The 26,715-nt window shown below is 27.9% G+C and overlaps 1 protein-coding gene across 3 annotated transcripts; it reads right to left on the reverse strand.

Moving 5' to 3' along the window:
* Positions 1–89: 89 nt before the first annotated feature.
* LOC129984423 (PCNA-interacting partner-like) lies at positions 90–17,949 on the reverse strand. Of its 3 annotated transcripts, none has more exons than XM_056094299.1 (12): positions 17,879–17,949; positions 17,339–17,454; positions 16,375–16,556; positions 14,349–14,609; positions 12,217–12,411; positions 10,862–11,026; positions 8,274–8,428; positions 5,633–5,774; positions 5,336–5,505; positions 3,691–3,766; positions 2,168–2,253; positions 90–841 (listed from the first exon to the last, which is right to left on the reverse strand). In XM_056094299.1, exons 2-12 carry the CDS (start codon positions 17,439–17,441, stop codon positions 511–513), a joined length of 1,866 nt encoding a protein of 621 aa, XP_055950274.1. In that variant the 5' UTR covers positions 17,442–17,454; positions 17,879–17,949; the 3' UTR covers positions 90–510. The 3 variants fall into 3 exon arrangements, with proteins under 3 accessions (XP_055950274.1, XP_055950275.1, XP_055950276.1); XM_056094300.1 differs by having other exon boundaries at positions 17,745–17,914; XM_056094301.1 differs by lacking the exon at positions 17,879–17,949 and adding an exon at positions 17,603–17,712.
* Between the last annotated feature and the right edge of the window lie 8,766 nt (positions 17,950–26,715).

The following is a 26,715-nucleotide window of genomic DNA, read 5'->3' on the forward strand; positions in this document are numbered from 1 at the left end:
AAGTAGACTCCCAAAAGTAAATTATTACAAAAAAAAAAAAAAAAAAAAAAAAGAGCAAGATGAATCGACAGATTAGACAATCTGTCTTGAAAAATTCACATATACATTTTTTTCATATAGTATCAGTTTTAACTTTAATCTTATTTTCTCCTTCACCCATTGTGCTCCTACAGCTAGATAAATTTCTTTTTTATATGTTCACATAAAGTGTTGAATGTCATAAACTTAAGGAAAAAAAAAAAAAAAAAAGCTTTTTACAGAATAAAAACAATGATAAAGTAACAACACACATGTAATTAAATATTTTTGAAGTATGTTTGATTAAAAATTAATAACAGCATAGTTGTCAAAGCATGCATGATGATGTATAAGTTACATGAAAAATAACAAAATTCAATTTGACTAGAAATATATTAAGTATATAAAAATTAATGCAATTGATAAGATGTATTAAAATAATACCAAAACTGAAAATAAATATAATGAATATCAATGATTTTGGAACAATTCTTATTTCCTAATGAAAAAACCTGTAATTTTGCCTTGGCCTTGAATCTGTTTAAATTTTTTGGAACCTTTCACTTTAGTCTGAACTTCCTTTTTCATTCCTTGTTGTACATTTTTTGTTTTGGATGCCTTTGCTTCCTTAAGTGGAAGCTTTGTGGGTTTCTTTTCAATAGTTTTCTTAATTTTTTCAGGAGGATTTTCATTTGTTATTTCACTTAAGATGGATCGTTTGCGACCTTTGTGACAGATTGAATTCTGTCTGCTCGACTCCTTTACACCAGATTCAATTATGGATTCATTATCATCATATATTTTAAAACAATCTTTAAAGTTCCTGAAAAAGAGATATGAATTGAAATTTAATAACTGAAGAAATAAAAAATATGACCATATGCATTCTATTAACAAGCCTCCATCATTTCGATTCTGAAACTTTGGACAAAAATTTGAAATAATAAAGAATAAAAAAAATTAATAAAATTTCTAATACGGAAGAGGAACATATATAATATTTATACTTATCTAAGTATTGATATTTAACTTATAAATCATTAATATAACAAATTTAATACCAATTCTTCAGCATTTTCTCCCCACAAGACAGACTATAAAAATCAAGGTATGAATTGTCCTCCCACTTATAAAACCCTTTTTATATGAATTAAATTTTTATATTTATATAAATAATAACTCTATTAGAAAGATAAAACTGGACCCAGAATTATTTACAATCAGAATAATCCAAATGATTAAGATATGCAACTCATAGGTTTCCATATTAAAATCTACTGTTATAACAACTTAGCATTTATTATTAAAGCAAAAAAACTACATTATTTCTTTCCTGTATTTTTGTGTGTGTATGAACTAGTGATTAATGAGATAAATTCATTGCATTTCATAATTTTGTAACAGAAACATCAAACATCTTTTGTAGAAAAACATAAAGATTATAATTAAAATTTTTTAATAAAAATATAAAAAGTAAAAATCTAAAATAATAAAGATTACTTTGTATTGTTTCTTTATTCTAAATATAAATCAAAGGGAAAAAAAGCTTAATGATACAACTTCAAATTCTTGTTAATAGCTGGAATGTGTTACTTGAAAATTCGTTGGGAACTATTAATTTACAAAACAATTTGAAAAAGAGACAATGGAACGTATTTGCTTACCTTTAAAATTGAAATGTAACTGACTATAAATAAGTCACTTAGTAGTAATTGGTCAACTACATTTAAAGGAGCTTCAAAAACAGAATATAATATTTTGTATGATGAATACTGCAATTAAGTTATTATAAAATTGACAAAATATTGATTTTACAGAAAATTTATATAAGGATCAGGGCGAAATAAGGATAAGATCATACAATTGATTGGTAACTAATGTAGAAAATTAAGAGTCGAGTATTATTTTCAAAATTAAGTAAATTAATACTGAAAATCATGGAAATATTTTTATTATTGTTTTTCTTGAAACAACTCAACTGTAATTACTTAATTATTATAGTGATTCCATAACTTAATATGTTAAGTGAAATAATACCCATTCTTAATTATGATACTGTATCTTTTGCATTGAGTAAAATATGAATCATTTATAAATAACAATTCATATGTAAAGTTTAGAAATAAAAATGCTAGTTAACAGTACTTACGTTTTGGAGGGTGTCAAGGAATCTATGCAAGTTCCAACAACAGAACTACTTTCAGAGTGGTGAAAATATGACATAAAAGGAGGTGGCTGTAAAAATTAAACATAATAAACTTATATTTGGAAAATTAAACTAATATATTTGTTGCAATATTAATAAATTAATTGTGTGGCAATAACACTATTAAAAAACATAATTATTTATTAAATGTTTATCAGAATTTTACCATTAATGCAAGAATTTCCCAAGTTTTAATTTGTTAAAAATAAATTTATCTGCAGCATTTTCAGAAAAAAAAATTTATACTGAAATATAGGATTCCTCTTTTTTTTTTTTTTTTTTAAAGTTAAAAGTGGATTAAGTACATCTAGAAACACAGAAAATTAATCTATCCAAGAGCAAAAATTTTTACTGACATCATAATGTCTGAGCTCACCCTGAAATAAATAAAATTATTAAATCATGTTGGAATGGCTTCATAGAAAGAGAGATTGAAAATATTTTATTTTTCTAGGATAGAACAAAAAAGACAGGAGATCCATACCCCCCCCCCATACTTAAGAAATAAACTCTTTTTTTATACTCCAATATATACAATCTATTTGTAATACAGATACATTTGTATTGCAACTCGTATATAAAGAATGATTTTGATATAATGTAATAAAAAAATACTTTAAGATTTGCTATAATTTTCAGCTTTTTTTGCAGTCTATTACAAACTTTCTAACAAAAAAAAAAAGATAACAGTATTTTAGTTTACATTGGCCCTCAATCTTTTTCAGAGAGATTATGCTCTGCTTCTGAAACTATTTGGACTATGAATTTATTTGGAAATTAAGATTACACAAAAAGAGAAGTTAATTTCAATTCCTTGATTTCAGTTAATTTTCCTTGTATTATTGTCAATCTTTACATATTAAAAAGTGAGATTTGATGCAAATTTAAAGATAAAAATAAACATTCTATTAGATTGAAAGATATTAAATAGTTTCAAGCAATTCATTAAAAAAAAACTCAAAATTATTTTTTGAATACTATATTTAAAGATTCCTTATTTGCATTAACATCTTGAATGCTGTAGGAATCACCAACAGGCCCGTATAATTTACAATGTAAGCAATTCAGTGTGGTAATCAATTTGTTCATACTATAATTAAATTTTAAAAGCAGTTTTATGTAGCATTATTTTTCTTGGCAACACAAAACATGCATAATTAAAACTCAATAAAAATAAATACTGCAAAAACTCCTATCTGCCTTCTATCAAATATGCCTTGTAACATCGTTTATCATATATATTTGGCAGAAAGATGTAGAAATATATTTTAAAGTATAAAATGTCATTTTATATCATGACCATATTTATTGTATATTTTTTGAGAAAATTTTAAGTCTTTAGCAAATATTATGTTCAGATATTTCAATATGTACCCTTGTTTTATCTGTGAAATACAAAAGTGAAAATTATATAGTTTCAATTGATGAAAGGATATTTTTTCATATACAAAGAAAGCCATTTTTACCTCAGATATGCTTGATTGCTTGCTTTCCTCATCCAATACTGATTTCACATCACAACTGGAATCATCCTCTGGAGATCTATCAAAGTAGAGAGGATATTTCTTGCAATATTCATGCAAACAAACAAACAAAAAATTCAAATTATAGTTTAAAATCACTTTAGGCTGGATATTATTTGGTCATCAACCATTTTTTTTTTTTTTTTTTGAGAGATTATGTTCTGTTTTTAAAAAAGCTATGTGAACTATGAATTTATTTGGGAATAAACAATCAATTGCCAGTATTCAGACTTGGAATATTTTAGCTGAGATATAAGTACAAAGCATTTTGATCTCTTGAATGGTGCAAAAATTGAATGCATCATTACAAAATAATGGCATAACAAACAGGAGATATAGATGCCCTATGTGTTAATTTTTAGGAGTGTAATTGAGATATCCTTTAAGGATATCATGAAAAGGAAAAAATATAATACTAGGCAGCAATGATTAGCACTACTATCATAAAGGTGAGCGAATATGCACTGCATGTATGGCAACAAACGAAATCTGTGTCAAAGATATTTCCCAGACCTCAGACTACAAGATTTCTTTCTTTTGGGTTACATGAAGTCCTTAGTAAATGAGGCATAATTAGCACTGAATATTGAATTTACCCAGTGCTATCGATTAGAATTGATATCGGAGCAGCACTGGTCCCTGACACTCCTCACCAATTCAAGTAGAATACAAAAATCCATTTGTGAATGTTGTAAAGTTTGCATGATGGAGATGCAAAGAAGTTTGAATATCCTCTAAAATACAACCATGATTTTTCTAACCAAATGCAAATCAATGTAACTTGAATGCTAATTAACACAACTATGCATTTTCTTTTATGGAGCTTTATGTGTAAAATTGTTTTTCATTGATCAGCTCAAAAAAATTTACATATTGTTACTAAATTTTCGGGGTTCGTTTGGATAGTGGGAGTTATATGGTGTGGAGAACGCTCAATCAGCAGGCGGCAGTAGAAAAAAAACAACGACGTTTATTTACACGAAGACACACAGGACAGCACAAAGATGACAACTATATACAGCACACAGAAGACAATTATCTTCAGCCACGAGACGTGCAAACAGCAGCACACAACAAGACTCTACTGCAGACAGTAGCGCACAGCTTAGTTCAGCACTAGCTTGACTCCGACGCTGCTCCGCTAATCCCTGGAAGACCAGTTCTTCTCCGTCGAATCCGACTACTCTACTCTGTCGCTTCCGACTACGACTACTCTCCGGCAGCTGCAGGCTGCCTCCTTTTATAGGTCTCAGGAGGTGGGGCTAGAAGCCTCTCAACCAATCAGGAACGTTCGAGGCATATCTCGGTTCCTACTGGACGGGTCGGGAAAATTCTCAATGTTTCGGGCACAAAGTCGCCAAGCCCCAGGACCTCCGACGCGACACCCAGACTCCGTCCAATACAGATGACTGTAAAACATTATTTCCGATGATGGAACCAACTATGCTGGGAAGCAGCATTACAGATTCGTAACAATATTTTTTATAAACACTGTATATTCACTGTATAACATAAACACTTTATAAACACTGTATAAAAATGATTTTTTTTCTAAAAAGAAGTTTTTTTTTTATAAAGTTTCACTTACCTAAAATAGCCCAAAAGAGGTGGAAGACTGATAGGAGTTCTCTTGGAATACCTCACAGAAAGTATTTGTTTTGGATCAAAATTCCAGTTGCTGCAGTTGATGTAATTTATGAAACTATGTAAAAAATCTAAAGTTGCATCACAAACTTGTGGTGTAGTATTGGTGCATTGCTGGGAAAAAAACAATATTGTTTATATTATTTTATTTATTTATTTATTTATTTATTTTTTTTGTGAACAATGAATTATATATCCATAAACTTTTAGAAATTATAATCCATAAGCATCGTGAACATACCTCTGACTGTATGTCCAAAACTTTGGTAGCTATTCTTTTTAGATTTTCAGATGCTGTTTCAATTGAAGATAACCTCAGTTTATCACTGCTGCATTTCAGTAATTTTTTCTTCAAGATGTTAATAAGCCTTTTCACAGCTGATCTGTTAAAAATGTTTTCTATTTGTATTAAGCAAAATTTGTAATTGCTTCAACTTTTACAATTAAAAACCAAGAAAAAAAATTACAACTTTTAGGAAAACCTCTTGTTGATCCATTAATGAAATATATATATATAAACATAATTCTTTAAAACAGAGTCATGACCGAAGACAGAGAAAAAGACTGAATTTTTAACTTTGTTTTACTCTCTCCCAGGAGGTATGATTTATTTACAAAAGGTGCAGACAAGGCATGAGTTGACTCAGGCAAGGGAATCATAGGGATCTTTTAGAGGAATTTGCCTCAGTCAGGAATTTTTTATCCCTTCACTCAGAGCGTGGGAGACGCTGATGAAAGCATTTTTACAGAGCTTTCTGTTGCATTAATTAAATAGAAAAAATGGAATGGGATCAGGAAATAAGAGAATATTTTAGAATGAAGTAAATATGTGCTGAGTTGAATAAAAAATTAGGAAATTAATTAAATTTAAATTAGATTTTAAAATATCATTATATATTATATATATATATATTGTCACGTAGATACTATAGTATAGAACTGAATGGCGCACGCACAAGAGGTAGAGCTAAACCAATTTATTAACTGAACTCTGAACTGAGAATACAGTAACTGACAAACCTTCTGCTTTTATACAAGCAGAGAAAGTTCCAGAATACTCTTCTGGAGACAGTAAGAAAAGTCCAGAATACTTGTCAGGTAAACTAAAGAAATGTCCAGTATCTTCTGGAACATGAAATAAAGGAAAACATAAAATCAAACAATTAAGTATTTACATATATTATTAATCGTATTGTCTCTAGCCGTATTCGAACCCAGGTCTCTTGATCATGAGACCAGTGCCATGACCATTCGGCCATGGAGATTCGACTGACTTTCTTCAATGCGGCAATATATATATGACACTGATATGTAATTTCTCAAGTTATATACATATAAAGCATAAATAAATAGTAAAGATGGATTAAATTTTAATACAGAATGTGAAACAATTCAATCAACAAATTAACTGCTCTTCAAGGGATGAAATCAGTAGGGACTGCAAAAGGAATTATGGCATTGCAAATAGTATGAAATATTTAAATGCAGATACTATTTTCACCCCAAATGTTATAACAGACCAATGTGGAAATAAGAAAAACGTGATGCAAAACTGAATAACAACACAAAATTTAAAAGAAAAATGCATAACAGATCAAGGTCAATTAAATATGGAAAAAAATAACTGGAGACAAAAAAAAAAAGGAATAAATTAAAAGAAAATGTATATCATAAAGGAAACAATATGAAGGACATACCACTTTCTGTGTCAAATAAAATACTGGATGTTTGTAAGGCATCAAATTTTTATTTTGATGCCTGTTTATGAGTGTTGCCAAGTGAGGGTTAACAACTTTTGGTATGTGTGATGAAAATAACAATAGAAAAACATTTGAGAAAGAAAGGGCAAAATGGAAGGAAGTTAAAAATAAAAAAAAAACTTTTTTTATTATATAAATTACTTTAGATATATTACTGCATAAATTATTTTCTATCCATTAAAAGAAAATATTTTTTTTTTATTTATTTTTTCAAAAACATACAATCTTTGTTGCACTTTAACGACAAAGAAAATCTGAATTATATTTGATATTTTTCCTCATTTAAAATTACATTTTGAAACAATGTTATTTGATAAGCTAATAAATATTCTTTACTGTTTGGGTGAGATTATGGATTTTCTTTAGTATTATATTAGGAAACTATTATCAATTTATTTCAAAAATTTAGAATTGATAAGACCTTCTTCTATAATACAATGAAGAAAATCAATAATAAAAATTAATAACGAACAAATGTTTGAAAAAAGAAGTTAGTTATAAGTAGATTTCCTAAGAACAAACTTTTAGACAAAATATAACTATTGCATCTCAAAATCTGAAATCATAAATATAACAATTTCTTGTTTGGTGATATTCATCTATCATTATTCAAACAGTCACTACTATCTAAAGAGGAAAAACAGCATAGAAATATTTGTAAACAGTATTTCCCTTTAAAAAAAATTGAAATAGCAATAATACTATTAATTCCATAATAACTATCCATATTTAAATACAATAAGACCTAAGACTATAATTGAAATAGCAATAATACTATTAATTCCATAATAACTATCCATATTTAAATACAATAAGACCTAAGACTATAATTGAAATAGCAATAATACTATTAATTCCATAATAACTATCCATATTTTAAATACAATCTTGAGTATTGCATCTTTAGAAGAAACTGTATTGTTGATAACTATTCTAATTATATATTAAAAGACAAACTAGCATAATAAAAAAACACTTGTATAGTTAAAAAAAAAAAAAAAAAAAAACAGATGAATAATGCAAATATGCTTTACAAACAATATAATTTTGCAGAATACTTAATTTATAAATTCATTTAAACAAGATGTAAATTTTTTTATAAATTATTTGTAAGTCACTTACATGGCAGTGAGGTCTTCTTCAATTAGTGTCTGCATCTGATTAAGAATACCCACAAAAAGTTCTATTTTTTTCAAATGAGGTAGCATTGGACAATCTGAAGGTGGTGCATATCCTCTACCTCCTAACTTGATTCGAGTGACATATGAAATAGCTGTCTAAGTAAATATAAACATGAAAATTAATTTTTTACAAATAATGGGGTGCCACATCGATTTAAAGTCACTTAAGAGATTAAAAAGAAATTAATGCTATATGGGGGATAGTTTTTTTAGTTTAGTGATATTAAAGCAACATTAAGGCTATTTTGGGATGGACCTCGTAATTTTACACCACAGTCAGATGACAAGGGTGACACCTGAGCTGGCACCCCTCCTCCAAACTTCCACACCACACCAGCAGGAGAATGGCCTGTGGGGCCAGGAATTGGCCCCACAGATTTAATGCACACCAGACCCGCTTACACGACTGTTCTTCAGTGGAATCAGGTCTCAAACCACTACATAGAGGGAATATTAAATCGAGATATGGAAAAAACAAAATATTGACCATGAAATAAAAATATACTTAAATTACATATTTTTTTATTTCTTCGGTCACAATGATTTGGACATCATTTTTAAAAAATTATTTTTTAAAGAAATTGGATACTTCATTTTACATCTGTGTTCTACATCACAAATCACATATGAGTTTTTGCAAATCTTTTTCTAGATCTTCACTATTTGAAAGGACTGCTTCCACTATTTTCAAATATTTAATGCTTCTTTTGCAAAGTGAATTTCATTTCTTTTATTATCATCTTGATCATGGCCCTAACTAACCAATTCTGTATCTATTAAATTACTAGAGTTGGAGTCTTTAAAGTAAGGACATATATATTACAAGCAACAGTCCTTAAAGTTATCTAAAATGGAACATAACTCTCCCAGACTTTTTTTTCTTCCTTCTTTTAGATTATATAAGTTGATTTCGATAGTCCAGTTTAAATTATTATATCTTTTCCAAAGCACGAGATTGAACTTTGCTTGTACAACTGTCGAGAGAAAATGCAAACATTTTCATTTTCATGCGAACATTCTGTAATTCTATATTATAAATTAAGCATTGGTCAATTAAAAAATTTTTTTTAAAAATGTAATTCACAATTCTGTGAGGGCATCTCTGTCAGTCCAATTTGTGAAGGAAGTTTTCAAAAATTATTCTAATCCATTTTTTTTTTAGGCATATTCAGTAAGGAAACTCTTCTTATTTTGATACACCTTATTTTTTTGGGGGGGGGGAGTTAACTTTTCGTTCCCATCAGAATTGTTATATTACAAAATAGTCCATTACAAAGTTTTCCACTGTGACAGCTTTCACTCTTTAATGCATTAGTCATTTCAAGAAGAAAATTGTAAAACACTCCTGTATTTTTAACATAAAAAATGCCCTTACTAAAATATTGGTGTATCAAGATGGTAACATACATTCTTGGACACTCTTGGAATTGACTACAGCAGACTCCCCACAGACAAACTTGAAGGATAAATTTTGCCACTTCTTAAAATGGTCTAACCAGCCATTTGAAGCTGAGAATCCTTAAATCCTCAGTTTAAAAGCACATTTACAGAAATGTTTGTTAAATGAATTTCATTGGGCCATTAAACTCCTCCTATGGTGACAATTTTCATTTTTTTTTTTTTCTTTCTTAATTTAGTTAAGTTCCCAGCTTTTCGAAATTTCGCTGCTCTACAGCATTTGCTTGCTTTAAAATGGTTTGCACAATTGAATATGGAATTCTAATTAATTTATCTTTACTGGCATTGTAAGCATCAGCTTTTTTGATGACCTCCACTTTTTCCAACAAATAAAATCTCTTTATCTTAAATGCCATAATTTCAACAACATTTTTCATAATTTTTTCCAGAGCTAACAAAAAGTCTTGAAAGGATGTCAACTTTCAAGATCATAAGCATTAATTAAACACTAATGTATGGAACATCTAGATTATAAGAATTCATTCTTTGTCTTCATATGAACCAAGAGGACAGGAACAAATAAGTAATAGTCTTCCAACTTTTAATAGAAAAACATAAAAGGAGTAGATTCTGAATACTACACTACACCTGTTGGCAAGAAAGGGTTTCTATTCTTTTTGTAAAAAATGCTCATAATTTTAGAAAAATTACACTGAAATCTTCCTCTTGAAAAAAATATTGAATGTGGGAAAATATTTCAAAGTGATACCATCAAATTCAGAACTTCAAGGAGGTTAAACAAAGTCATTTTACAAATGAATTTACTATAATAATTTGCTATTGCCTCTATCAAAATATATTTCTGTTCCTCCTCAATATGACAGCCTGGATGTGAATGAAATTTTAAATATAATGGATGGATTTTGGAATTTTTTGGCACAAGAGCCATGGTGTTAATGGTGACCTATGGCTGCACCCAACTGTAATATCAGATGTATAAATAATTAATTTGTTATTATATCATCAGAAATTTTTTTTAATAATGTATAAATTTCTCAACTTTCATCCATTTTATTTTCACAACTATATTATATAAAAATATCAAATAATGAAAATAAATAAAATAATTACTTGACACATGGGCATCTCTTTTTCTTCAGATAGATGTTTTAGTTTAGTAAATGCTTCATGACTAAGCTCAATAATTGGTGAAATCATTGCTTTTGAAAGAGCAAGTTCATTACGACTATTCACAAGAAGACTCAAAAATGATATCATTGTTTCTTCAACATATTCCTATAAAAAACATAAAATAATCAGTATAAATTCAACTAAAAGAGCACTGATATTATAAATAATTGAAGCATATATAGCTTAAGTAAATTTTATGCACATGATAGTGTAAATTCTCTAAATTTTTTCAATAGTTGCTAACATATAAAAATACTGATTAAGAAAAATGCATATATACTATCAATAAAAAGAACAGTAATGGGGGATAAAGCAGTAAATATAATGAAAACAAATAAAATAAAATTTGTATATATCTAAAAATAATTAAATATGTATCATGACAAATGAAAACAGCAAATAATACTTTTTAACATACAAATATAAATCACATATGTAAATTTACTTGGCATTTGTAATTCTGTATCTTTGGGTAATTCCTATAAAACTTTAACCACAAAGAAAAAGAAAAATTTAAGCTGAATTTCATTTTATTGCAAAGAACAGCTAGGCCAACTCCAAGAACAAACTTGGATTGAAAATACTAAGATGCACAAGTCAGTACATTCTATCATTTTTCAACACATTATATGTTGATTATCTGCATACAGTAACTGAAAAAATATCAATAAAATTATTTGCAAAAAAAAAAATTGGAGTAATAATTTAAATCAAATTTCTGCTCTCAATGAATAATTCCAAATTGTGCGTTAGAGATATAAACTAATTATTGTATATCATGTACACATTAATAGTGTCACATTTGTTATGTACTCCCTATTTACTATATAAAAATACAAATAATTAATATGTTGCAAAAAAATATTTTTTTAGCTACTTAAGAAGTGACAGAATTTTTTTTCTCCATAAAAATAGGTTTTCGTACATCAGGATACAAAGTTTAACTGAATTTCAGATATCTCAGAACATTAATAGTAGTAATAAAAAAGAAAGCAGTTACTAGGATTCACCCGTTTAATACTATCTTTACTAAAACAGTATGCATTTTTAAAAAGTCAAAGCACCTAAAAGACATTGAAGAAATGAAAATAAGTAATATAGTAGTTTTTATAGTTTATTATTCCATAAAAAAAACATAGCCATTAAAGGCTAACAATAAAATCTTTTAAACAATAACACTAACATTTCTTTGTATGCACAATTTTTAATTAAACTAATACTTAATTTTTTTAAATTCAAAGTAAATGCTTTTAAAACTTACTCCAGTAAATATAAATTAATGAAATAGGAATTACTTCAGTAGCCGATCCTAGTTTAAGTCCACTTTCAACATCAAAGGGAATGTCTTTTAGGTAAAGCGGTTCAGATGTTACATCAATTTTTGAGGAAGAATTAGCTGAAGGGCTTCCTTGAAGGCTGATATTTAAAGGAGTCTCGACAATAATATTCAGTATAGTTTCTTTTGAAGTTAACAAGCCAATAAACTTTTGCTGGAAAAAAAATTATAAAATATATATAATGCAGTTATATTGCAACTAGATTTATTATGTTTTTAATTATAATATTGAAAAAAAATATACTATAACAGTAAATAATGATTTACACATATTTATTCATGAAATTCTGTTTCAATCACTAAAGTTTATAGCAGTAATGTTGTGTTACTTGTATAGAAATCTTCTGATTAAATAGATTTTCTTGACAATCTACACATATATATTTCTGATATGTTGAATCAAAACACAGCCTTCATTTTAAAAAATGCTGCATTGAATTTTAAAAATATTTGACAAATTTACTGCAATAAAGAATCTTAACCAGAACTTATCCCATGAATCGGTTGAATATATATTTGTAAATATTTTTATTCATACTGATAAGCAATGTAATGAAACAAATTTGTTCACATACAATTCACAAAGAAAAGTACAGTAGTTTATAGTAAGAAATTCTGTACACAATGCACCCTTCTTCATTTTACTATTATAAATGAAACAGAAAGAAGTAAATACATGAATAATTCAAATGAAACAGTTGTACCCGATGAATAATAGTAATATAGGGAAAATCAATATGGTATTACTATATTTTCATGTATTAAAATATCAACTCAATAGATTGTGAATTGTAATATTTTGGTTACAGCACTATAAAACAATATTGAAAAGTACAAACTTCTATTTAAAAGAGATTTTGTCAGATACTATTTCTATGACAATTCAGAAAATTCCAAAAAAGAAATCAAATCAATCAATCAATTGCTTTCATTTTTGTAGTACTAGCTTGAGAAATCCTAGTTCTACATTTGCTTGCTGGAATACAATACAGCTTGCTAAATGTGCCGTTGCCAATTTTTACAATTCCATAAGTTTTAAGCTTTTAAAAACTATCTATATTTCCGAAAAAAAATAGTGTAAAAATAAACACATAATTAAGTTACTTTGTCTAAGTATCTTTATTTATTTTTAGCGGTGGGGGGCTCTGACAGTGCTTCATAAAACTTTTTTTTTCAAAGTTCACTAAAATTCAAGAACAGTAAAAAATATTTTGCAGGTTTAAAACAAACAAACACTATTCTTGTTCATATTTTTTTAAACTATAGTTTATTTTTAGCAAATGCAAAACATACATCTTAAAATTTCACATTAGAATATTGAGAACAAAACATATGTAATCGGTCAGAAGTAGTACAAAATTTTAAATTTGACCATCACTTCTTTATTCCATGGAATTTATTCTTATTCACTAAATAGTTTTCATCTCTTTTAATAGATTTCTATTCATTTGTTCTCATAAATTACTTGGGAGATAAAATATCCTTAGATTAATCATCATAAACATGATTATATTATTTCGAAATATGTAAATAATTACAGAACCATTGTTATTTTTTTTTTTTAATTTTTAATCATATTTTTTCTAAAAAAAAATTTTTTTAAATACCCAATGAGATTGCAGCTTTTTTAAAATCAGAAATAGAATTTTGATTGTGTTTTAATAAGCAGTATTTCTATGCATCAAAAATGTTATAATTTCTCCTCCAAAAAATATTTAGATTGTATCACTAAATCATAAATTCCACCTAATAATAAAAGTGAATGTATGAGTGTATTGGCACTATACAGGCATATACATACCATTTAACATCGATATATTAAATTTGACACATATGAAAGTTTGGAAGGTTGATATTTGCAGCTCCCATCAATTTTTAAATTCTAATTCTAATTATTTAATTTTAATTAATTTTCTTTTTGAAGTTCATTTTCTTTAAAATTCAATTCAATTCAAATTAAAAAATATGCAAAAAAAGGGGGGAGGGTGATTATTAAAAAAAAGGGAAGGTGCATTTATTTAAAGCAGTTCTGCAAATAATATTAATTTATATTCATAAATATATTTAAAATATTGAAAAATAGGTACTTACAAGTACTTCAGATGGTGGAGTCCCTAAAATTAGAAATCTTGAATTAGGTAAGCAATTGAAATAATCATTGTTATTTGCTTTCTGATCAGAAAGTTTGTCATTTATTAACCACACATCAGCACAATTATTCTCTTCTATAAACTTTTTAAGACATAATACATGCTTTTCAGTTACATCACGATCTTTCAAATGAAAATGTTCAAGATATGCTTTATGACATTGAACTATTTCATCATCCTCAACTTTTATTTCTGTAGATACCTATAAAATAAAATTTTCCAAATTATACATTGAATCAGTATGCTTCATTCATAAATTATAAATTTAAATTGCAATCAAATTTCTCTTCAAGTACCTAATTAGTTTAATTTACTAAGCTTTCTATAATATAAATAAGACATGCACTGAGAACAAAATTATTAAAAAACAACAAACATAATAATTACGCTAACAAAAATAAGCTGATTCTTCTATGATTATATATATTCAATTTTCATAAGTTCATTTTTCGTATCAAAATTTAAAAGAAAGAGAGAGAAACTCATATGAAGGCTATATTTCTATACTGCATCAGAAAATATCAACAGAAGACATGAGGTAATAAAAAAAAGGTTTTAAAATAAAATATAAATATTCCCTCTGATTTGGCAGTTTTTTAAAAATAAAATTACATGTTGTAATATAAATAGATTAATAATAAACAGTAAACATTTATAAGTTTTATATAAAACCATTGCTCTGGAATTTTCTGCTTAATCTAATAAGTACTCTATTTCAAAGCATGTCTTGGAATAAACCAAGATGATGAGTATAACATTTGATAACTTTGCATCAAACTAACACAGGTTTGAAAAAAGGGTACATTTCCATCAAAGAGCCCTAAAAATGCAGTCTCTGAAGAAATAAAGTAAAAATGAACCAAAAATTTTATACTAAGGTACCGTGATCACTAAAAGTTTGATTATGTCATGTCAATGATAATAGTCACTACCCTAATTAGCCACTTCAAGATAAACTTTTGTAATAAAAAATATATTTTAGCAAAGTTTAATATTATATTTTCATAATAATAAAACACTAACACAAAAATAGCACTTGAAAATAGTTAATAATTACCAGCAATATAGTACCTAATATCAGTATTCTAAAATATACCACATATTTTCAGTAAATTTTCCTTTTCCTTTTAGGACTCTTAAAATAAAAACAAAAAAATAATATATGATTTTTATTTTGAATTCAGAAATTTTTATGTGATATTGCTTATAATGTATAAAAATAATTTAAATATGACATCAAAAGAAAATTATAAACTTTTTTTTATGAAATGACATCAAAAGAAAATTATAAACTTTTTTTTATGAAATGAGAGGAAGAAAAAATGATAAGGAATTTGTATGCTATGTTTACGAATTACATTTCATTACAGTCCATATACTTTGATTTTCATAAGTATTTTTAACATATTTTTGTGTGTGTGTTTGTGCGTTCATAGATAAAATACATTTGGCTTTCAAATAACAAAAATTGCTAATAAATAATGAAATTCAGAAACTGATACGAAATGATAAAGTACAAAACTTAAAAGTTATATAGGCAGAAAGTTTTAAGAGATATTATCAGCAATTTCATTCAGCATTATTTAAGCTGTTATAAAGTTATTGTTGCTTGCTCTGTAAATATGTAAGCTATTAGCATGATTATCTTGTTATTAATTAATAAATACAAATAATTTTAAAATTTTACAAAAATTAAAATTTTTAAAATAAACACATTTTTAAAGTCCAAATGCAATATTTTTTTGTTGATAATTTAACTTTTTCCATAACATCTAGAACAATACACATATCTAACATATAACACATTTTTTGTATCACCTTTTTAATTAATTACCGAATTTAAAATAGCAATTAGTAGCCAATTGCCCCAGAACAAATAAGGAAAATATTTGCTATTTACAATTTGAATAAAGAAATATAATAAAATATCAGATGTATTAAAAACATTAAAAAAAAAAAATACTAACATTTTTAGAGGATAATCTTCCTAAGCAAAGTTCAATAGCTTGAAGAAGATCTTTAGGACATAAAAACATAGTTCTTTCATTTTTAAAAATGCCAAATAATTTGCATAAGTTTAACATATATTTTGTCAAAGGAATGCTTTCAGGGAAATCTTCAGCTTCCATGCAATGAAGAATGGCAATATCTATAAAGAATATTATGAATTTTAAAATTTGTATCGTATATATGCTAAATGAAAACAACGTTTAGGCAATAACTTTCACTAATATCTTAGAACTATGTCAACCTATTCATTTTTTTATAGTATGCAATAATTTCATAAAATAAAACAATATAATGAAAATTTGTAGAAAAGAAATGTAACAGCAAAATAATCAGCTATTTTTTAATTCAAAAAATTTTTTATGGCTTTCTATTATTAATTCATCTATGGTTTTTTTTATTAAAAAAAACTATTAATGAAAAAAAAACTTATATAAACAGCCAATTATAACAGCAAAAAATTAGATTCATTTTAAATAATAAAGGATTGAGTTAAAATGCTAATAATATCTAAAATGCAGCTGAATATATATCAAATATGCCTTGAGCATATAAAATATAAGCCTATTATATAAATTTTGATATAGAATTTCAAAAGTATTTAATGTTTTTATTATTTTTACTCTTTATAATTTACGGAACTACTTTTCAATAGAAATTATGATATCATGCTAAGTGTAGTAGTTAATGCAATTTAAATAAATCTAAAAATATCTATTGGAAAGAGGATGATGTTATTTCTCTACTTTAATCAATGCAAAATATTTAAATACTCTTTTAAACAATTTTACAAAACAAAATTATAAAATGCAAAATACAATTTACCCAATTTTAAGTGACACATAATATCAATGCCGAAAATGCTTTTGCGTCAATATTTAATAAATCTTATCAAACAGAAAAAGAAAAAGAAAAAAATCTCACCTTCATCTGTTTCAATGGAATCAGAATTCTTAATATGTGACAAAACGCGCTTTTTCCATCTGTGATCCGGTTCTCTCCATAGCCATACTTTTGTTTCTCTCATTTTCTGTTAGCAACTAAATCATAAGAAAAAGACAAAGCTACCTTTATTTGCATTTTACGAATGATCGATAAATTATTTACTTAAAAGTTTTGATAAGCAATAAAAATGGAATAACCAGAAAAATAAATTGAAAAATAACTAGAAAAAAAGTATAAATATACATAAATATTTTCATGATTCGGACCAAAAGAAAAGAAATCACAAAAGTCGGTAATTTTTCAATTAAATGAACCCAAAATGTTTTGAGAAACATGCAAGAGTACACCTCACATAGTCATAAACAATGAATATTGAATAAATAACCTTAAGCCAATATAAGCTTTGAGAAATAATCTTTTATCAAATTCAGAATAAATATTCTTCACACATATTAATGGAGGAAAAGACTGAAAGTCTTATGTTAAAAACATTAAGTTTTTATTAATCGAAATGAATACCGTGTTTATGCAACGTATCAAAATAAATTAAAAAACCCGCGTAAAAAAGAAAAACAAACGGAAAATCGATTACATTGCCATTTTGAAAATATTAATACTCACAGAAGAAGAAAAACAAAAAAATGAACCGTTTAAAAAGGCTACATTTTAACACAAATTGTTTTCTTATAGAGCATGGGTACCGCAACAATTTATAATGTGAGAAAAGTATGCTATTAAGCATAATGTAAGCAAAAAAAAAAAAAAAAGCCTGAAATTGCGATTTATTTTGATAAAAGATTTTTTTTTCTATCATAAATGCAGATATGATTTAACAAGGAGTAGCGCGGGCGCGGATTGGTAAGGTAAGAATTCGAAATGAGTATTCTGCAAATATTTGAAAAATATTACAGCCCAATTTTTGACAAAGCTTATGTATTAGTAAACTGACATCGTTCAATAATTGGTCAGCGTGGTTGTTCGCTAATTTGTGCACTTGCATTGTATCTTATATCCGCCTATTCGCTAGGGCAAAGTTCGATCATAAAAGTCATTTTTTTTAGTTTTTTTTTTTCATAATTTTTTTTATTAAATTAGCGATTTACATATAGTTTTAAATAATATTTTACTCCGTTTCTAAGCAAATAAAAACGTTTACCTCTTTTAATATTTGAACTATAATTTAACTTTTAAATAGAAAAATAATACTGAATATGGATTCATTTTTTTTTTTCAAAATTATTTAAATTAAATTATAAAATCAATGGATAATCAGCACGATAATGAAGGTATCTCCTTGACATCCGGGAGATTGGGAAAAAAATTAATATGCTTCATTAATTTTCTTTCAAAATTATTTAATGCGAATTTAATTTTTAAACATTAAAATAATCATATTTATAACTTTAATAGTGATTTCGAATTTCAGAAATGACTCTAATATTTGTTTTAATTTACTAAATTGTGTTTTTTCGGAAATTAAAGAGGACAGTTGATAATTTTTTAAAAACGTAAGTAAACGTTTCTGATTTTTGATGACAGAAAGGGAAAAGTAGAAAAATGTAGGGATGACGAATATTTTCAGAGCGGTTATTACGTAACCAATATCAAAAAGTCACAAATACAAGTGATCAATACTTTTCAAAGAGGGGTGTGATTCAAATCCTTGATACGATCTTACTGATGATATTTCGATTACAGGTTTTGGATCACGACAGAAAGTAATAATCGATACAATATCATTGAAATTTGCCGGAGCGGTGACTTCACTGGAAAGTGACAATCGATACGATCTGTCCAATGGAAGCTCTCGAAAGAAATCTGTGATTGGATTGAAAAGTAAACGGACCGGTTATTGGAATTATCGTATCGTATCATTGAATTGCATTTCACTGAAATTTATCGGAGCGGTGATTTCACGGGAAAGTGCGAGGCTTCACTGAAAAGTGCGAAGTCACCGCTCCACTTTACGGGAGTGACCGATATTCGTATTTTATGATGCACTATTCCATACAAATCATTTTTAATTGCTCGTGACATGATTACATGTACTCTGTTTACTGCTGGCGCCATCTATTGGTAGAATATAGGACTAAAGTAAACATTTTTATAGAAATGACATATATTTTTAACTCATCTTTTCCAGAAAATGGTTCACTCTAATAAATAAATACTTTTGAGAAAAAAAAATAAAATTTAAAAAGTAAGCTGAAACAGATAAATTAATTCAATGACACGTTACTTAAATTAGTAAATTAAGTATTAATTACAATTAATAAATTTTATATTTAATATTAAGTAATAATTTTTAATTAATAATATGATTGAAATAACAGATATTTGGAACGCATATTTAAAAATAACAATAGCAATATTATTTGTTATTCAAAAAATCGTGGATTATGCATCTCTAGAAAAATGTTGTTAAGCTTTTGAATTTGTTAGCATATCTCCCAGCATTTTAATGATCGTTTAAATTCGGTCGAAGGCAAAAAGATTTTTTTCTTCACAAACACAAACATTTATTTCATCATCTAAATGACAAATACATACGTACACCAAAAAAAAAGAAGAAAAAAAAAAGAGCAAGAATCCAAACGAAGAACTAACATCAGAAAGCACTAGCAGAAATCTGATCATATCGATAGATCGTGTCTGCACTGATTCGGGAATAGCGAACTCTTGTAGGAATTGTTTTGTCTCCATTTCTGACAAAAATTTGGTTCCTTTTATTTCCAGCATTTGTTGAAAATTTCTTTTTAAGTTCAAAAGGAGATATCAGAAGGGCAAAAAGTCCGTAAAAAATTAAAAATTCATAAAAGCCGTAAAATTAAGCAAAATGAAAAACGGTTTGCAGATTTAGCATCAATAAATCACAAAGATTTTTTAGGTGATAAAAAAAATTAATTCAAAAAACAGCCGGTAGGTGGCGTTTCATACATAAGTGAAAGAATAGACACGCAAATAACAAAAATAATGTCATCAAATAATTTATTATTGAAATATGTGTTCAACATATCCACCATCACAAGTGATTACTCATTGGAGGCAAGTCACAAATCTAGCAAAGGCAGAGTGCAGTATGTCCGGCTGTATGTATGACATGTCTCGGCGGATTGAATCTTTCAATTCCGACAAATTGGATGAACGGAATCGATATACCCAGGATTTTAAATTTCCCCACAGCAAAAAGTGTGCTGGTGTCATATCTGGTGACCGAGAAAGCCATGGAAACTTGCAACGTCTACTAATGATTCTCCCTTCCCCAAACGTCTGTATCATGAATTCTTTGACTGGAATAGCAGTGTGACTTTTTACTACGTCTTACATAAACGTAACAGCAGAAAGCGCATCTTTTTCACTCAAACATGGAACAACCTTTTCGTGCAGAAACTTTGAATAACGCTGAGCATTTACTGTCACCGTTTTTACCGTTGTTTTAAAGAAGAAGTGTCCTATGATGAAGGAACCCGTGAACCCACACCACACTGTGACTTTGGAAGAATACAGTGGTTTCTCAGCATACACTCGTGGATTTGACGTCGCCCAGATGCGACAGTTATGTGTACTAATGTGAGCTTCATATGTCCATAAAATGTTAAAGACTCAGAAAGGATCTTATTTAATTTTAAAGAGAGCCCACCTCGCAAATTCTCTCTCTATAGTATCTGATGCTAAAAGTTCATGGCAATACTGTAGTTTGTATGGATACTGATTAAGAACTCCATGAAGAATGTTGCGTATCGAGGATGGTGGTAATCCCAAGCGTCTGCCCTCTTCTCTTGCGCTGCAAGTCCCTGTCGCGATTTCGGAAGCTAATGTTTCCATTTCGGCCGCAATGCGCTCCGAACGTGTTTGCATTACACTCGGTCGTCCTCACCTTACACGATCTTCCAGCGATCCAGTTTCCTCATATCGCTGAACAAGGTGGTATTTTTATGAGGCCTGCCACTGTTAAAGGCCCTTTCTCATTCTTCACATTTTTCTGAAGTCGGAATTTACGCTGTGCAACAGTTTCTGATTCCAGATTCAGGTAAAATACCTTCGCCAACAAAGCTTTATCTTTTCCATATAGTATCTTTGTTTACTTACATAGCATGCAACGGAGAACTGATTCTGGATCAAGAGGGTAAGTATTTATAATCACCTGTCTCATTTGCATATTTCCAACTAAGTAGTTCATACCAGTACCACCGATCAGCGGTTTTTTTACTTAATTTTTTTTTTCTTAAAAAAATCCGGTGACTTATCGATGCTAAATCTGCAAACCGTTTTTTTATTTTGCATAATTTTAAGGATTTTATGAATTTTTAAAATTTTTACCGACTTTTTGCTACTTTTTACTAAAATCATAATATTCATTTTCAATCGACATTAAAATTGCTAACTAAATTTAAATATAAACTTACGTTAAACTTTACCAAACATGACGTTTTTTTTATTATTTATTTTTAATATTCCGATTATTTAAGGAAGCGGGGCATTTTTAATCTTTTAAAGTAAAAATTTATGATAAAAGCCTCTCTTTAGAATAATTTTTGCAATTTAAATTGCAAATTTTTCAATGCATTCCAGTAATTTTGCCGGTTTTCTTGACCGGGAAAGATAATAATTTTTTTTCTAAATCAGTTACTTTATTTGACAACTAAAATTATTATAAATATTTGTTCGTATTTCCTTAAGTACGTTCATATTTTATTATTAAAGTTTTATTTGATTTCAAGTGTATATTTCCAGAGAGAATATTCACAGATATGATACATATATTTGAACTATTGGTGATTATAAATTATAAGATAATGGCATCTATGCAAACTCTATCCCTCTGTCAAATTTTATGTCTTAACACTTTCAACGCTACCGACGAGATATCTCGTCTTTCAGATACTTTCAATTACAAGTTTCTGAGAGCTAAAATTTGTCTCATGGCAGTTTAGATAGGTTGATAGATATGTATTAGGTTGAACTTTCTATCTAAGCTGGCAAAAGTGACATAAGTTAAAAGAGACTAAAAAGACATAAGTATCTGAAAGATGAGATATCTCGTCGGTACCGTTGAAAGTGTTAAATAATGCACAAGAGGAAAATTTTACAGCATAATTTTACTAACTTTAAACCATCAGTATAAGATTTTAGATTTTCTCAATTATTTTATTATAGATAGCATTCCGAAATTATTTCTAATGTGAACATTCTTTTTTTCCTCACGAACACCAGGTCTATAGCGATAATCAGTTGATATAACTTTTTACTAACCACTTTAAAATTTATTTAATTTACTTTTAAACATATTTACTTAAATTTTTCAGTAAAAAAAAATTCAAATATTATACAAAGATTTATTGTAAATATAATCTTTGATAAACTATCTTTACATTTCACAAAAATCTACAGGTTATAATATACTAAGAGAAAAAAAAATGCACTACCCTTTCAGAAAGCCAGAATCTTCTACTCAGTATTTGAAGATGACAATAGAAATGATAAAGTCCTAAAAGGCTAAAGCTCAAGTGAAAGCCAGATATGCCTGGTCTATCACTTAAACTAGACCATTGGGACAACATTTCTTTCAGCACATGTAACATGCAAAATAGAATATGTAGCCACAAGTATCTCCTGTATTAAAAAAAGATTTACATAAAAGCTGTACTGTAATTTCTTATCAGACAGACATGTCTTTTTCTTATGAAATGTATGTATGAAGAATTTATAATAATCAGATTATTATGTCAAGAATCCTAAAGTTTTGCTTGAAAGAAAGCAACTGAAATCAAGGACAGTCTTTTAAACTTTGGAGAATTTTAATTCCGTTATTGTGACTTTAAGATTTAAAACTAAGTAAACAAAACAATTTTTTTCGATAAATTTGTAATATTTTTTTTAAAAAAAACTTAATCAAATAATTTATTAAATGTATAAAAAAATACATTTAGAATTATTTTTCGATTTAAAAATTAGATTATAATTCAATTGTTAGGGTAATAAGTATTTATTTTTGCATAACAAATGAGTAATACTAATTAAAACTATTTGCAAATCATTAATTAATTTAACTAATCGTGGAAAAAAACTTTGAGATCGAATCCTTATCTTGCAGATACTAAACGCGTATGTTGTCATCCGTACTGGCCACGAAAAACGAAACCAAAGGTTTTTTTCGTTATAACGTTTCGTTTTTTCATTCTAAACAGAATGCAAGAATCCATTTATTTCGCTGGCAAAAAGGGGGAAAAAAAAGTTGAATATTTTGTTAAACGTTAGAAAATAAACATTAAAATTCGCCAGATTTTTAAATAAAATACTCTTAACGTATGGAGAAACGTAAGATGAAATTAAATAAGAGCGTTTTCGGCAATTCTACTGCCTAAAATCTCCATGTTAGAGTGAATAATAAGAGTAATAATTCAGCACACTTAAGATCACTTCAGTTCTGCAACTAAACATGGTGAAGATAGAGTGCATGGTGTAATAGGATTACATCCAGCTGCAGCATGCGTTAAAGATTTCTTGGAAGTTGAGATAATAATAGGATATTTGATTAAAAAAACACACACCTCTAAACAATATATAAAGAACATTTGAATGAAATATTAAATCGCATGTTATTCAAATCATATTTGTATATCGAGAATTAAATTACGAAATCCAAATTAGTATATTTGAGCTTTATTTATTGATAAAGAGATGGACATAAAAATCCTTCTTACACATTAAAATTTTTTAATTAAATAACTTTTAGGTTGCTATTTTAAATGTCCTTTTCATAATGAACATGGAAATAAAAATTCAAAGAAATACGAAGATCTAGTTCATAACATCGCCTGCATGATTATGTTTTAATCTTCATTCGTCTATATTTTATTTTCAATTTTTTTATTCTTAATTATAGCAACGACACCGTATACACCAAAATGCATTTAATATTGTAAACGAATGTGTTTATAGGTGTAGTATTAAAAAAACTACAATTATAAAATACATTTAATATTTTTAGAAATCAACGGAATTAACCATTAGCCGTTTTTTTTTAAATTTATTTATTTAAAAGTGGTATGAAAATGTTTTTTGATCGATAATATCTTCCAAAGTTATCGAGAAAAACTTCAGAACATATTATCGAAGTTACGGATTATGATTATTTGTCGACAGCAGTTGTTTCCAACATGTGGCACATCTATTCCAGCTCCGGCAGGAGTATGTAAAAATAATGGAGTAAAATACAAAACATTAAAAACTTAGAACGATTGTCCGGTAGCTGAAGTTGACCTTTAAAAAAAATTTCGATTAATTAAAAGTCTAGCATTTTTTTGGAAAACCCTTTCTAAAAATGAACATTTGCTATCTAAGAAATAATTACTTGCCATGTAATTTGATAGCCAGGACGCTTTGAATGATTTTTGCATCATTCATATTTATGATTTAAAAATAATAATGATAAGCATTGTCAATGTTAAAAATATGTCATCACGGATTTATATCGTTTTGTATAATCTTCTTAAAAATCAACAAGATGAGTACAGTAAAATTATTAAATCAATCAATGGAATAAAAAAAAATTAACGGAAATATTTATAAGAATGACTCTCTTTCGATATTTATGTAAACCGAGACAACCTTCAAATCTTTTTCCGTGAATCTCTAATTGTTTGGAGACTTCGACTTGATCATACATATTTCGCCCAAACACATCTATTTTATCGGATCCAGCTAAAAATTCTCAAGATGCGATATAATCCTCTCTATCAGAATTATTTTATGTGAATACCCTAAATACCAATTAATAAGAAGAAAATATTTTGGGAAGGCTTACCCAAATTTGAAAGAGGTGCTAGTCGAACATTACCATACTAAAGTTTTCTCTTTGGTTCGTAACATTGGTTTCATGCATATCATTTATTTTCTCTTTACAAACGGTCCTTTTTTTTTTTAAAAAATTTTTTTACATAATGTTCTACATTAATATACTGTTTTAAAATGTATACTTTAATTTAAAATGCATTGGCTGTAGCTTGGTCAGAATTGGTCTTGTATCATAAAAAGACAATCAATCTAGTTATTGGCTGTGATTACCATTTCATTTTTGGAGAATTGCCATTTGAAATATGAAAATAAAAATAAAAATGGTCTCACACTAAAATGGGATTAACGTGCATTTAAAAAACGCATATTGCTAAACCAAGCGACATAATACATTTATAGAATGCGAGGGTAAGAAGAGTTTTTAAGAGGTAAGAGAAGGTAAGAAGAGAGGAAATTTTTTAAAATTGAGTTTATTAAAGTATCCCCAAATTATATTTCCATCTTCGGGGAATACTAGGCGATACTCTTCCATCTACACATGATCACATTTCAACGGAATGATAATTATGTTATGCAAATAATATTTCATGCATTCTAGGGCCATGGTTAATCGTTTACAGCAGTTGTTCCCAGCATGTGATTTGTAAACGCCTGGGAGTATGCAGCAAATGACGGCAAAAAATATAAAAAGTCAAGTTAAGAAGAATGGTTAGTTCAAATAAGACTTTCTTTCTTTCTTTTTTTTTTTTTTTTTGGCTAAATATGATAATCTTTCTCCTAGAAGACCTGTAATAATTTCCGGAAGTCATCTAAAATGGCGAACATTTGGCGAGTTCTGGTATGGTTGGCACATTGTAGTACTTATAAGGTATGCAGATGCATTAAATCGGAATGAAGTGTGTATGGACACATGTTACCAAAGCGAAATCATCGCTAAGATCGCAATTGCATGATAAAATGACGAACGTCTTCAGTTGCTAAAAACTTTGGCCGAGAAAAGACTAAGAGATCATTATCTTGATCATGAACTCATCATTGTGCCGGAAGCGATGGAAATTATTCGCGGAATCCACAACAAACGCCACTTTGTTGTACAAAGACCGAAGATTTGTTGCAAAGAGATTTTCATTTCAAACGCAAAGAAAATGAACAAATCATAATGAGCTGTGTTGAGGTGAGCTCTGTTATAAAACGCTAGGCAAACGAGAAAGTCTTTTGAATCCACTTTACATGAACAATATTTTTTTGAGTATACATCATATTAACTTCATTGGTTCCCTACCATCTACAAGCAAAAAGCATCAATACCTATTTACAGTGGTTGCATTTACCAAATTCATTTGATTCTATTTTATCAAAATAACAATAGCAGAAGAAGCACTATAAAAACTCAAGATCCAGCAAGCTGTCTACGGAAATCCTTCGAGAATTATTTCCGACAAAGGTTCTGCCTTCAAATCCAAAACCTTGGATTTGAAAGCGGATTGAGATGGGAAATGGTAAATTTTCTCCGCGATAACTCACAAAAGTTAGCAATCTAGAAAATTTCATTTGCGATC

This window comes from Argiope bruennichi, chromosome 9 (assembly GCF_947563725.1).
Source record: "Argiope bruennichi chromosome 9, qqArgBrue1.1, whole genome shotgun sequence".
Classification (NCBI taxonomy): Eukaryota; Metazoa; Arthropoda; class Arachnida; order Araneae; family Araneidae; genus Argiope; species Argiope bruennichi.

Coding starts and splice junctions, on each gene's coding strand:
- LOC129984423 (XM_056094299.1), bottom strand. CDS start 17,441: ATGAGAGAAACAAAAGTATGGCTATGGAGAGAACCGGATCACAGATGG. Junction 11,027..12,216: donor AACTAGGATCGGCTACTGAA/GTAATTCCTATT, acceptor TGTTTTTTATAG/GAATATGTTGAAGAAACAAT. Junction 842..2,167: donor TCCTTGACACCCTCCAAAAC/GTAAGTACTGTT, acceptor TCTCTTTTTCAG/GAACTTTAAAGATTGTTTTA.